This window comes from Atractosteus spatula, chromosome 11 (assembly GCF_055471065.1).
Source record: "Atractosteus spatula isolate fAtrSpa1 chromosome 11, fAtrSpa1.hap1, whole genome shotgun sequence".
Lineage (NCBI taxonomy): Eukaryota > Metazoa > Chordata > Actinopteri > Semionotiformes > Lepisosteidae > Atractosteus > Atractosteus spatula.
In genome coordinates this window covers 37,802,033-37,817,510 of record NC_142716.1, presented here as the reverse complement: position 1 = coordinate 37,817,510, position 15,478 = coordinate 37,802,033, and the positions used below count along the sequence as shown (strand labels likewise).

The 15,478-nt window shown below is 37.6% G+C and overlaps 1 protein-coding gene across 1 annotated transcript in view; it reads right to left on the bottom strand.

Moving 5' to 3' along the window:
• Nucleotides 1-10,095, bottom strand: part of grin2cb (glutamate receptor, ionotropic, N-methyl D-aspartate 2Cb) — a 66,961-nt gene extending 56,866 nt beyond the window's left edge. Inside the window, exon 1 of the mRNA XM_088927351.1 lies at nt 9,694-10,095. Within this exon, the coding sequence (XP_088783477.1) occupies nt 9,694-10,095 (402 nt within the window). The remainder of the gene's footprint in view (nt 1-9,693) is intronic.
• Between the last annotated feature and the right edge of the window lie 5,383 nt (nt 10,096-15,478).

Genomic DNA, 15,478 nt, shown 5'->3' with positions numbered 1-15,478 from the left:
TCTGGTTTCTAGCATGCACTTTATCCAAATGAATCTCAGATTCTTTTGATGGGTTTGTGTTAATCATTTGGAAATGCTCAGGCTTCAGAGAAGGCTGGCAACAGGTACAGTATTTCAAAAGCTGCATGCAGCTCTATGAATGTCAGAGGCCAGAGTATTACATTTCTTTCATTGGTTTCATGATAAGGCATACAGTGTTGTGGGACCTATTTACAGCATATACTGTACAGTATGTATGGATGCTTGTAGAATTCAAATCTAGTAAGTAATTAAGCTTTTTAAATGCTATAAAGTTACTTGATTAATACCAAAATAACTATCTACAAAACAGCATGAATTGGGCTGAGAAATATTTAAGAAATAATTTTATCACTAACACAAAATATCAAGAACTGTAGTACTTAAATAATTGGGGGAGGTAATGGTAACACTATTTAAGGTCTGCAGTTAAGGGGGCAATCAATATTTCTTCTGAAATTAAAGGCTTCCAGCTTCTTGGCATTAAAAGTATGAAATTTCATCTGTTCAAAATATAGTTGCTGGAAGGACCTTCACAAAGCTAATAACTTTGCCAGTAATTATTAATAGAAATGGAGCATAGTCTACTCAGTCTCATGCACATTGCCCTGATGTCTGTGGCATGCAATGAAGTATAAATGACACCCGTATAAAATCCATGGACTAAAAACCCTGGGGCATGCTTGGCTGGCAAGCTAAAATGTGGAATTGTGCACAGTGTTCTTAAATGATTCACAATGGGCAACAAAATATTTTATTGAGTGCATCTGGCTTATTTCAGTCTGAAACTCTAGCAATAATGTCAGGAAAGGAAATATCACAGTGAACACTGGAGCCATGAGAGAGTTCACCTGCTTCATGCCATGTAAATCAGGGCACATTTCTATACACGCATTGGCTAACAAAACCATTTTCTCCCTGGATCACTGTTAGAGATGCCTGGACAAATGTAAAGCCTTGTATCTCTCATTTGCTCTTACTGTACATAAAAGACTAATTCATTAACTACACTTGAAGCTTAAAATAATTACATCTTTGTTTTAAACATATTCACTTCATGCCTAAGGCATTCAGAAGCAAAGCGTGGAATTAAAAACAGGATGGCTTAACCTCCCAAATGTACAACAAGATACATTTTCAGTTCAGCCTAAAAGGACCTAGAATTTCTAGCCTTTCTAATGTCACATTAAGAGAACAGCGACTGAAGGCTCTGCTCCAAGCATTAAGATGATGCCTTGAAACAACCAAGAAGCCAGCATTTTGTGATCTTGGGGAGCAATTTGGAACATGTGGTGTAAAAATGCTGAAGACTTTAATGTGGATGTTATTTCACAGATGCTCTGTTTGTACTTCCCTTTTGATTGGAAGCCAGTGCATCTGCCTGACAAAGTCACTACAGTTTACATTCTCTTGTTCCTTAGAGTGTCTAATCCCTTAAGACTTTAATGAGGGGACTTTGCTGCCACCAAAATGGTGTATAAGATGCCATTGCTGGATAGAATCTTGTTTTTCCATTTGATCTTATGTACTAGTGGAAACGAGTGCAATATGTTGACCTCTCTTTTACAATCCTAAGTGTGGCACTGTGTGAAGGTAACTAGTTCAGAGTGAAATGAAGAAATAAAATATTGTAAAACAGCTTGCCAGGGACTTTGGAGTCCAGTATGCTAAAACACAATTGCTTAGGATGCAATGAAAATTATGTTACCCGTGAATTATGTAACAGTCAACTTTGAAACACTGTAAATACTTAAAATTAAAATTGCCATTGTTGTCCCTGTGCAGTATATGCTGTATTTGGTGTGCGAATCTGATGATTCTGGTTAGGGATGCATGCCTGGAAGCAGGTGTTTACAGAGATTTCATTCAATGCAAATAAAGCTGTGTCTTTTGCCTTTCAATTTCTAGTCACTGGGTGGCACCACCTCTAGTGGCTGTGAGCTTTAATGTCTTTGCACAGACACCTCAGACACACAGACACAAGATAAAATCACATAAAATGATTTTGCTGGTTTGTTTATTACTGTAATCCTCCTTGTGTATTATAGTAATAAGCAATATATATATATAAATGTAATTAATTCTAATTATTAATTGATATAATAATCTTGCTAACAAAGTACAATAACTGAGGAGATAATTATAACTAAGTAGTTTAATGAAGTGGCATGGAAGTTGCACAAGCTGACTAATCTTTCGGCCTTACAGTGCTAATTAAATGTCTCAGCAGCTCCCAACAGTACGAGATATTTCTATGTGAGTCTGCCTTTTATTGAGAGAATTCTGACAAATATTAACAAGTGAGCTTATACTATATCATAAATAGAATATTAGGTAGTGCAATGAATTTACTGAACTCAACATTCATTGAGTGAAAACTGTATCAAAATAATCTGGGGAAATTAACCTGGACTTTTATTCTTCCCTGTGCCTAAAAGTCCACATACATGTAAATGACCTTCAGTCAAGGCATTTGCTCATTAAACAAGCACAATAAATGTCTGCAACAGATCCTGTCTCACTCTTCTGTCACACTATGAATGCTAAATCAATTGAAAGTTCCAAGGGTCTTTTTTTTCATGTGAACTTTTAAGACTCGCATCTTTTTCTAAGCCAGATATAACAACATACTGTAGGTATTCTGTCCTGCAGGGTTAGTGTTGTGCCTTGTGTGATTGAATAATGGAAAATAACTAAAGACAGGTTTCAAATCAAACTTTCTATTCTACCACCAGTCATGACAAAGGATCCCAAAGCCCCTTACTTACAAAAGTGGATCCACTTCATTCACCGCTATCTGTGTGGCACATTCAAGACATTCTGTGCCAGCAGCCCAACTGTACAACAGATCCAATCTAATCAAGGGTGGGTTTTAGCCAGGACACCAGTTAATATTGTAATTAAGGTGATAGAAGGAACAAGAAGGACCTGGTATTGAAATCCCCTACACTAGGATATTGCAAGTTCTATGCAAGTTTTATGTTTATGTGAGCTGAATACATAATCAATTGCAAGTCAGGAGTGGTTGCATCTTTCTAGTGAATTTCTAAGTTGTGTCACGTTTTGCGGTACATCGTGGTCTGCTGGCTTGCTTGGCACCCTTCCACTAGCACATTGCAAGCGTCATTTATCTGCACAAAGGAAAGAAGGGGATGTGAAAGTTGTCAGCTGTGAAGGCAGCTATCTGGTTTTAAATATTGCATCAGAGAACCTTATTATTTCTGCAGACAGCAAAAACCCCTGTCAGGTTTCTTGAGATGTTTTTTTTTCCATTATCAGTTTATGGTCTAACTAGTTTTTCATTTTGATTGCAATACAAGTATATATAGCTAGTGATGAGACATACTGAGCCTAGGAATAGGGCTCTTATAGCACAGTACTCTGAGTCATTTCTTAAACTGTAGACCTCAGTACATAAGCCAACATCTGGAGCTAGATATTTCATATTTATGAACAAATGTCCTACCACATAATCTACAAACTGAAAGTATGCATCCACTCTCCTTGTTCCATATACTGTACATATTTTTTCCAGCAGTACAATATGTCCAATATTCTGGAGCTTTTAGAAGCCGAAAAAGATTAAAACGCAATGCAAAGGAAATCCTATTTCCACTCCATTGTAGGTAAATATTAGTAGTAGAGTAATAGGGTCAAAAATAAAAAAGACATAAGCCATTTAATGTAACTGGAATCACTGAAACATCACTAACAGAAAAGTGATGATGCAAATTGCAGCACTAGGGGATACACAGAATTATGGAGAGACTGGAAAAATGAAAGAGAAAAACAAAAACACTAGGATCATTAGGAATCTATATGCAGTAGGTTAGACCATAAGTTCCAGAACACTGAAATCAAAATTGCTATTTTTGCAGGATAGTCAATCAATTTGGATTTGAGATGGAAAAAGATGAATGTGAGTCAAAAGTACAGAATGTCACCTTTTATTATTTGTGGGTATTTCTATGCGTATACAGTATGTTGTTTTATTCCATCCTCCCAATATACAGGACTGCACTGTATAAAAATAGACAATCAAAAGTCATAATGAAAATTGTGGACAGACCACCAAATTACATATTGCCAATCACATATTGAAATCAGCAATGTCTTTAAGAAGAAAGAAATGGTTACCATGGTGTATTAAGAAAATATGTTACTGATGTCAGAAGCTAAAACTGGAAAAAAGTTATCTTATTTAGTTTTTCATCAACTATTGGAGATTGCCTGTGATGTTCAGGTCTTTTTTAAAAATCAGAAGACTGAAGAAAACAGACAATCAGCTATGGTAAGCTTTGAAGCCCACCATAAAAAAGTCTACAATTTTGGGAAAGCAGGCTCAGAACTTTGCTTGTAAACTCTGACAGAGTTTAAGAGAAATGGAATGACATACACTATTATAGAATACATATTATATCTATACATTATTATAGAATGAGTATAGCATGGCTGGCAGAAAGCTTTTAAAGATATTCTGCTTGAAAAACAGAATGGATCAATTTCTTAACTAAGTTAATCAAGGACCCAGGAAGCAGTAGCCCTAACTGTTTAGTAAAGTAATTAAGAAAAATTGAAGGAGAAAGAAAGCAGCTTGAATGATTTGAATCAGAATGACTAATAAAGCACATCCAGTTATGGATGAGGAGTGCAATGACTCGTGAGCCAAAAAGAAATCATGCGATCATGCTGTTGAGTCCTAATGAACTTGCTAGCCTCTCTCATCCAAAGATTGAATTTGACATCTACACACTGTAGTAATGGCTTTGCCGATGTGGCAGTGAAGCACAACCTCCAATATCCTCTCTAGCCCTAATTTTCTTTCTCTGACTTTGTACACACATCTTACAAAGGTGCAGCAGTGTACTGTACAAGCAGATTTAGGGCACACGGTAAAGCTGCTCCAGTTCTGCAAGAGCTTCAGGCCATTCTAGCTTTTTAAAATTAGGTCTGCTTTGCTGAAAAAAATCAGGGCTCTGAGGCCACAGGAAGATAGCTGAAGCCTCGGCAGACGCTACAGGAGACGAGGTGTGTCTAAAAGACCAGCCAGGAGGGCAGAGCTGTCAGACTTGCAGTCCCTCAGCTGGAGAAGCAGACAACCTCGCTGAGGCCTCTGTTGTCCAGTGGTTTGACTTTTTTCTGCAGGTATCCCGTTTGGGATTGCAATATCAGCCATAAAAATAGAAACTACTACCAGTAGGTTATACCATCTGAATTACTTTTTTTTTTTCCTTTTGGGAAATCTTTACAGTTCCCACTTGTTGCTTTATCTTAAATTTACTTACCTAACTGTGCAGGCAATGTTGATTAAAAGTTTACAATTAAAATAATTTTGAGAGCTTTTTTGTAATTAATCTGTAACATTATATCCCTGGGCCTGTGAATTTGAAGTGATGAGCACAATAATTCCACTGTCTTTATTCTAAAATAATTTAGTGTGAAACTGCATCTACAGCTAAGAAGTGAGTAGCCTGCCATTCAGAAAACCACTAATATCGAATTCAAGATTCAATTAATGAGGAGTTATTTAAAAATAATTAAACACCGTTCAGAAATGCTTAGTTCAATCAATTCTGCTTTTGACTCAGTGTATTAAAATGTATGGCCAAACCTTGTATGTCCAAAAATAAACTAACTCCAGTCAGTGCAGAAATATTTCTAATAACACAACAAAGTACTGTATGTTCTATTCTATTCTAAAGGGGACAGTGGCATAAAACATATTGTTATTAATAATTACAGTTATTGATTTATTCATGACATACTTAATAAACAAGGCTGAGAGACTTTTCAGCTCTTATGTGATTGATAGGTTGTAGTGAATCACATCTGAGTTTCAGTCAAACAGGACTTTTTACATGATGGATTGCCAGGCTGCATGTACTGTAGCTTTTACAAATTTGGAGAACAAATTATGAAATGGCTTGGAACTGCTGTTACCTGCAAGGATTGCACCTAAATACTTGGCAGTACTCTCAAAACAAGTCTTCAAAACAAGTAAGTCCGGTGAGTCATGTCAATAGCTCTAGGATGATGTTCTAACCTCAATCGGATTGAGCGACAGATGGGCTGCTGCCCAATTCTTCACAGGGTTCACACCAGATTCCCACAGCTCAGCGCTGCTGCTCCAACAGCAAGATCGCTGCCCACGCAGCTGCACGATCATAGCTCACCCTTCCATTTGCTAAAGGAAAGCATCAACTGCCCGATGCACCAGCAGGTTCATTATTAGAATGAAGATCCATTCCTGAACTGAAGGTCATCAAGTACTTCATCTACAGTTGGTTTTCTACACTTTGTGAAGCCAAACAATACTGTTTCTATGCTATAGTTCCATTTATTTTGTGGTCATCTGCCTTAACCGACGCTGATAAGAATTGACTTTCACTTACAGTGTCCAACATTTTGGAGGTCACTGATTTTTTTTTTCTAATTTACTGTTTGCCTTCTCAGTATCGGGAAGTGGAGTTGAAATAGCTTTTGTTGAATTAAGTGCAAGAACTGTGCAATACGTCTTCCTAATAAACAGCTTTAGACTACTTGGATTGATTCAGTTTTTCTTAGGTGCACAAAATTGTAAAGCTCATGGGAGCTGGCTGAATTGCCTCCTCCTGCACTGTTGTTTTTAAGAGTATTAAAAAAAACGTGTCTATTTTGTCAATTAATAGCTGCTTATTAACTATTTCTGCATGCCTATGAGTAGTCTGTGCAGACAGCAATGGATTAGATTAATTTCCTTTTTATCACCTCCGATGGCCCAAAAAATCAGCAGGCAAGGCAACTACATCAAAAGACAAGTGTTCCCGCACTTCTCGGAATCCAGGAAATGATGTCACAATAGTGACACTATTATGACCTACTATTTACACTTTTATGACCACATGCCAGTCAGCCTCTTTAGGTTATGCTAGACAACTCATTCTGTTTGATTCCAGGACTCAGCATATAACTTTAATCTTCTTCATAACTAGTAATGAATAAATACATCAATTCATTTCTGTCTTTGATGATATCTGGAAGATAATTTCATCACAGCAAAGTAATTTTAGGAATTGCAGACACTTAAATGACTCTTGGCAAGACAGCTCTTCAGTAATACATATCTATACTTCAGTTTCCTGAAATTTGTCATAGTATCCATTTCCAATAATGTCTCATCTGGGAAAGCAATCTAATCATAGTGCACATTTTATTTGTACAAATATACAACTCAGATAATACAAGTGTAATCTATGTTTAATCACAGCGTAGGGTCCAATCTGAGCATGGCAAGCCTGTCCAATCGATAGAGAACTCTTTGTAGATAATCATCAGATTACAAGAAATCTTCATATATATAAATCAGCTTGGTGGCTTTTGAAGTACAAGTCAGATCTTAATAAAAGACTGAGGAATTGACCTTGACTAGTGGTACATTTAACATTTAACATTGAATTTAAATCACCAAAATAAATGTAATATAACCATCACCATATTTCAGCACATTTTGAAAAATGGTGTCATGTTTTTTTCACCATCTTTAAATGTCTGGTATAAATACTGTATGTACAGTCTTTGCCTACCTACTGTATTTACCTATTACAACAAAATAGTCTTAGAAAATGCAGGTATTTAAAGGACCTTCAGTAATATGTGGCATATTGATAACTTTTTTTAAATATTGAAACTTATGTCCTTTCATTTCACACTGACAGACAGATCTTTCCCACACTCAACTTCAGTCACCACCTGCCACAATACACACCATACCCCAATTACAGCTTTACAATCACTCCGAGACTCAATGAAGACTTCTCTTAGTTTGTTGCTGAATTTTTGGTCAATAAAACTGAAGCTGACAAACTTCATTTATATTATTTTTCTTCATCATATATTTCTATATTCTGTATATCTCACTGATATTGACAGGAAGATAAATGCATCTATAGTTAAAGTTCTATAACAAAAGATGAAGTTAAAATTTTATGGTACTCTGCATTCCAGTGAGTTTTCATAATGGCAATCACATAATGGCACTAGTATTTACTGATCTTTCATTGGAACAGGGGCCTGCAACTCCAGTCTTTAGGCTCTAGCCACTGTTTTTAATCCAGCTAGCGTGTAAATGATTTAGTTTTATCAATCTCACTTAGTTGGCTTAATTAAGGTCAAATGTGATTTTCAGATCCTACCTACTGTATTTGCTATTCACTACTGCCTGTAAAAACTGCAAAACTTCAGTGTTCCATAATGTGATATGCAGAGCCCTGCTCAAATTGTTACTCATTCCACTCCTTTTCCCAGCTAGATAGCAATCCTAGTGCAACCGCATTACAAACAGCAGGGTCACTGAAGGGATCCAATACAAATTTACAGTACAAACACGATTCCCTCACATACAGTACACACACCCCCAGAAAAAAGACAGGGCTTAAAATTTTGAAATCAGATTTATTTTTGCTTAACTTTTTTGATCTTGTCTTCAGAAAGACACCAGGTGTTTAACTTTGAATTATTCAAAAATCCTTCTCTTTTTTTCTCTCCGCCCTGTCACTTATAGGAGGTCCACACACTCCGGTAAGATTCTTTTCTCCTTTTCATTTTGCATCAAGAAAAGTTAAAGCCCCAGCTGGAGCAGTGAGAGGGATTAGAATATATTAAAATTCAGTGGTGATCATGACAGTGCTTCATCAGTTTCTTTTATGATCTATTTTTACTGCTGTGCGTTTTGCTGTGCATCAGACAGTGCCAGGGCTGTTCATCCTGGTGTACAATTATTCTTCAAGTTTCAGGTGTGGGAAATTATATTTTAATGTTCACCACACATACCAACGATCTGATAAGAATGGAAAGTGACAAGCTTCATATTTTCCACTTCTCAAAACTCTAAGTTGGCCCTTTTAACAAACGACGGTTTCTATGAGATAAATAGTGGTATTGATTAGCAGTAAAATCCAGGATTTTTCCAATATTTCCTGAGGTCAGCAATCTAATTATTATTTCTCATTTTCAAGGCCATAATCTTCATTTTTATTATTAATGGGCTGCAAAGCATGATGGGTTATATTCATTTCTCTTGCTTGTATTTAGATACATTAGATACATTCTGGGAAACAAACAGAAGGAGTTACGTTCCTGCTCTTCTCATAGGTACAGTATATTGCTCTCAGAGATTACAGCTGAATGTTTTAATTTAAATTAGGGCCTTTCTGTCCAATCTGTTGCTCACATAATTCGCTTTACTATTGCACTCAGTCAATCTGGAATTGCTTTTTACAGTGCAATTCTGAACTTTGACTAACAAGCAGATTTAACATCCTGCTACTCTGTAGCCTAGATACAGTAACTTGCAGAAGCTAGTTCCTTAATGTTCCACTATAAATGTGCTCATTCTGTTTGTCCCCATTACCTATCACTCAATGCACAGATGAACAGATTTTTCTGGAAAATGTTAACCACAAGGCAACTCTGCTGTCGGTTCTGGCTAACCTTCCTTGTATAAATGAAAATACACACATCCCACAGGAAATGTACTGTATTGCTGAACTTTTCCCTGAAGCTTTTTTTCAAAGAACTCCTAATGCAGGAACTTATTTTATACCAGCTCTGCTAAAATATGACCAAATAAAGCTTTTAAGTCGCGAGCCCCTCTGGCTCCTTCCCTCACCACTTCCATCACACCAGCCACATCCTCACCTTGTGTGGAATGACCACAGCAGAGCCCCCACTGACCCCGATAATAGGCATTGAGGTCTGGGTGGAGATGAAGTCCAGGATCTGGGCCACTGCCTCTGAGCCTACGTTGTCCTCGAAGACCACGCCGTGGACGCGGTTGGTGGCCAGCGTGTCACAAATGCGAGTGAGCAGCGCACGGGGGTTGGTGTCATTGACCAGCACAGTAATGGGGTTCACCTCGATAGGCAGGTCCGCAAAGTTCTCTCGGCTCAGGCGCCCCTTAATCTCTGTCTGGTAGGTGGAGCCGCTGAACACCACTGCCACGTTTACTGTGGGAGGTCCGAACGGGCGCCCGAGGCTGCTGCGGGCACCCCACAGCAGCAGCCAGAGGGAGGCGCTCAACCAGCCTAGAGGCATGCCCATCTCAGCCGCCTACTGCCTGCAAGAGAAATGGAGAGGAGAAATCAGACACAGATTCAAGGATACAAAATCCTGGACATCCATTCATCCATTTTTTGATTGCTTCTTCTGACTCAGTTTAAGGAGGAGCCGGAGCCAATCCCAGCAAGCAATGGGCTCAAGGCAGGATAAAACCTGGAAGAGACACCAGTTCATCACAGGGCAGACACAGACACGCACACACTCATACCTAGGGTCAATTTTCCAAGGAGCCAATTAACCTACCCGTATGTGTTTGGAATGTGGGAGGAAAGCGGAGCACCCAGAGGTAAACCACGAGAACACTGGGAGCCCCCCAGGTCTAGAGTTTAACCCAGAATCCTAATGTTGTGAGACAGCAATGCTAACTACAGGAACTCCATGCCACGCAAACCTAAACAGGAACAGGCAAAAAATACTGACTTTACAGGACTTAACACATACTGTACTGTATGCATCATCCTAACACCCGAAGAAGGCTCCACAGTTGCAACATTGCGTTTCTTTTCTTCTCTTTTCAGCATGGAATAAACCTTTCCTTGTTCCTTTGCAGCCTACGCATGCTGACACAGCTACCTACAGTACTTGAACTACTTCATCCTAACACGTCAGCAGTGACAGGGTAGAGTGAAAGGTTTTGCCAATGAAAGATCAATCAATGAAAGAAGCACCTGCAAGATGCAGATGGAAATTAAGTCCTGGTATGTTAAGCACTAGAAAGAGGAGGTTGCTCTTAATTCAATGTATTCTCTGTTTGTGTCACAGAGCACCCACTCCTGTCATTGAAACAACTGAAGAAATGACTGGACTAAATTCTGAGCTCAATACTCCACTAACTTGCAGATGAACCAGATGGGCTTAATCTCAATTGCAGTCTTTCTTATGTAATGTAAAGTTCTATTGCTTAAACAGCATGGAGCAGTGGCTCTGGACTTACCCCTGCATGGATGAGACCCATTCCTGGGAGGAACACTACTATCTTCTTAACATACTTAAATCATATTGTACCAGATTGCACCAGTAAAACACTCTGTTGTACAATTTCTAAATAAGAATTTGCTTTCAAGAGAAAAAATCTGGTTAGCCGATTAAATAAATGTTTATTTTTTGTTATTATAATTAATAACAATAGCCCTTATCAGTAGTACACACTGAGGAACTGGGTATCTAACTGAGAATGCCTACTGTATATTGCAAGCTGTTACATTTTTCAGTGTTTGTCCAGCAGGCAGACAATGTGATGCAACTAATGGTGAAGTGTGAGGGAGTGATGAAAGGACGTGTCACTTTTCTTCAATACATGCACATTTCACAGTGTCCCTCGACAGACGTGCTCCCTTTTGTGTCGAATATACACTAATAACCATGATTAACTTACAAATATTGTGACTCTCAGTGAATGAAACCTCCCAAGCAAACCTCAGAGGATATGTTTTGTTGTGCGCTTGGCCTTTGGCTCTACTAAAATCTCTGATGGACAGCCATGATTGGATTACAACTGTGATTGAATCTGCCTCTTCTCACAACACATTCACACATTACTCCTAAGGTGATGGCAATAAACAGCATTCAGTCTTAAATTTGGACCAAAGGGATGGGTAATATTTGCTGTGAATTTCATGTGTTTTTCATGGAATTTAGACCAAGACACTTTGGAAGTCTGGAACGAAATATACCGTAGGGAAATTCCTTTGTCTGCCTTGCAAACGCAAAACTAAATTAATATTAGAAAGACAAGGAAAGAGTACAAATAATCGCTTTGTCTTTAATTTTAAGCATTTTAAAAGCACATTTCAAAATAATTGTGCAGGAGCAAGCATGACAGGTTGTGTTTTCTGTTTGCATAGCAATTTAACTGAAAGATTTTTGTTCAGCATCTTGAAAAAAAGAAAATAATTTTGACATGTGATAATAAAAATGCTGCATTTCAAATGCTCTGAAGCAAGAATTATGTAAGAAACATAATTTAATATTTCAGAATGGCATTATTTTATTTTTTCTTTAATCCAATGGTATTTGGGTACCGTAAAAGTAAATTACCTACTGTATAGAGTAAGATCTGCATCGAGTACAGTACTTTCTATAAAACACAAATATCTGTAAATACAGATAGATCTATACTAAAAATATGGTGACAATTGTATTTGAAAGAGCAAATACAGCTGAACTTGAAGGTGCTGTGTATGAACAACATACTGTACTTTGTTGTCAATATCAATGATGACAAAATGTCTGAAAAATTTAGCGGCAGGATAGTCTGGTCATTCCTGTATATTTCAATAGTTAAGGCCTTTTGAGCAATGATACCAAGAGTTTTTTTTGTCACATTCCCCAGGTGGATTTCACTGAAGGCAACAGGTTGAACCATATTGTCTCAAGTGTTTACCTCTGCTACTAAGCAGAAGGTTGGCACTGTAAAGCTCCATCTTATTTGCCTTTCCTGAATTCAGAATGAAGAGATTTATGAGCCCTGGAGCATGTCTCTTTGTGTCACAGGCCTCTGTGTCTTGATATCTCATACCTGTACTAAATAATACTGAAACACTGACATGACAGATTCCTTCAAGAATTGAGCATTAATGGAAAGCAGTGATTTAGATTTCTGATCTGCATTATGGGATGAAAACATTCTGTGACTTTCAATGATCTCGATTCAGCAGAGGGAATTGCAGCAGAGGGGCTGGTGCGGTCTATGTAGAATTACTGGATTCTCCTTGTGTTTGCATTGTTTTTCTCTTTGTCCTTATGTTTCCTCCCAACCTCCAAAAACATGCAGGGTAGGTTTGATTGGCTATTTTAGCTGGTCCATATCAGATTAGCGGATTCTAACTCTTGGGTATTTCCTGCCCTATCAAGAGTGGTATATCTGCCCTTTGCCCAGAATGTATCTGTATTCAGGTCTGTGATATCCACTGCATGTGATTTATAGCCAACCTAGATCAAGATAATTTCATTTTACATTTCAGAAGTGCTTTCTAAGGATGATTTTTGAATATATTAGTCCCCCCTCATTATTATTCAAAACAAACAGAAACTTGATTTAACATATAAATTGATCCTGAGATGAAAGAAAACAAATAGAAAGTGAAATCAAAAGACAAACTGTCTTTGAACCACAGTGGCAATTAACTGTATCTCCAACATTTTTTATGTCTGTTGGCAAAAATAAATGGCCACAATAAGAGACCATAACTCATGTTTCAGGCTAGAGAAATGGCACATACATTTACATGATGATGTCTTGGCTGATTATTTCAATCATGGTTAATAACCTTTGGTATTAATATCCTAGGTGACAAAACCTCTGCACCTCAACTTCTTCAGTTGGACTTTTGTTGTTGATGTTCTGCTGCACTATCTTGGCAGCTACAGATTCACTGGTTTCATTCTGAGTTTTTTTAAAAGATTGCTTTTAACAAGCATTTTAGTTATACACCTCCTGGCCCTGTGAGCCCCACAAGGGGAGCTGAAGAAGGTCTTCTTGAATAATAACTAGCCCCACATGATTCACTAAACATTCCCATCTGCTTACTCGTTTTTCATTCCATATGCGCAGGGATTGACTGATACAGTCCTCCTCAAATACAACTTTAGAATGGGCATCAACCCTAATTATACATTGTTCTGGATTCAGTTTTCACTGGACTGCAACCATATTCAATGTAAACACTGAAGTGCTCAAACAGGAAACATTTTCACTTCCATAATCTGTTATTGTGGGTATGTGTATTTTCTCTTCATGATGACCAGATTTGCTGTGCATTTAAATAGAAAAAAAGAAATAGTAATCCCTGACAATCTCTTTGGTGCCCTGACCTTGGTATTACTATAATCACCTTATCATCTTCAGCTTTTGGGGAAACCAACCCACTGATCTGCAGTTTTGAGGCCCATCTACTACAGTGACAGATCCTCCACACCAGAGAAGTCTGATCTCCATTTTGATGTGGAGACAGTTCAGTACGGTGGTATTTAGCCTGCAGGGATTTAACTTTGGACTCCTGCAAACCCAAGTTTGTTTTTTAAGTGAGTGGCTGGTTTTATTCTATTTATACAATGGTGCCAATGAACAACCACAGTAGCATGCAATAATGTACAATGAGTCCTTGGCAAATTGTGGTACTGGACAAACTGGGAAATCAAGGCAAACATAAGAATTGTATAAGAATAGGAAACATCTGAATTCCCAGGCACATTTACCATAATAAACGGAAGCAACTGCTTCGACCCTCATCTGATCCTTTATGTTTAGTTTCTTAATTTGTAATGTTTGCTTAATCATTCATTTGTGCTGAAAAGCCTTTACTAATTAGACACAGGGGCAGATCTTGTAAATTGCACTTGGGCGAATTTATGTCCAAACAGAATAATTAATACTGTAAATTATAAAATAATAAAATGATTCTGTGACTTCAAGCCTTGCAGTTATTAGGATCCTTGCTCTCATTCTAGAAAAGCATGTCTTCAGAAGAAGTACCCATGCCTGTCATATTAAAATGTGGTTTTCCCCAGTACATTAGAGGCCACAGTACAATTAGCAGTTTTCTGCATGGCTATCTATATTAGGCCCAGCAGAATGCACAATGCTCTGTCACCAGATATGCATATGCTTGTGTCCCTTCTGTTTCTAGCCTGCACAGTTTGATTTGGCAAGGATCTACAGGTTTTTCTTTAATGTGATATTGTTCTCAGTTTTTCATATAGAAATTTCACAGATTGCAAAAACGACAGCTTTTTACTTATAAAACCAAACATGGTCAATACATATGTTATACATTAAAGTATCTACTGTATATAATGCTACTATATCCATTCTCCACTACACTGTATAATTTTCTAAGCAATTAATGACAAGATAAAATGTCTACTGACTACTCTTAAAAAGCTGATTTATTTGTTTTACACTAGGGAACATCTACAGTATAAGTCACATTACATTGTTACATTGATACATTGTTGTTCAAGTCATTCTATTAGAGTCGTAGTTACTGTATACCAATAATTAAACTCCTTTCTAAAGCTAGAGAAAACTGCAACACACAGAAAATAACTTTGGAACCCTCGTTCAAATACAAAAAAACTCAATTTTACACAGAAAAAGAGTCACAAATGTATATTTATCTTGACTGATGCAGGTCATAATTTTCCTTTTTGCAAAACGCTACATCTAATCTCAAACCTCCACTACATATTACTTGGGGTCGACAGATGGCCAAAGCAGCATAAATATCTGCACTGAATTTCCTCTGCCAATTAAAGCTTCAAGACATTGCCAAGTGGTATCAAAAAATTGCACTGAAATTCTGTTGTAGTGGCCCTCAAGACTATTGAAATCACCAACTCATTATGAGAGACTGTATACATTATT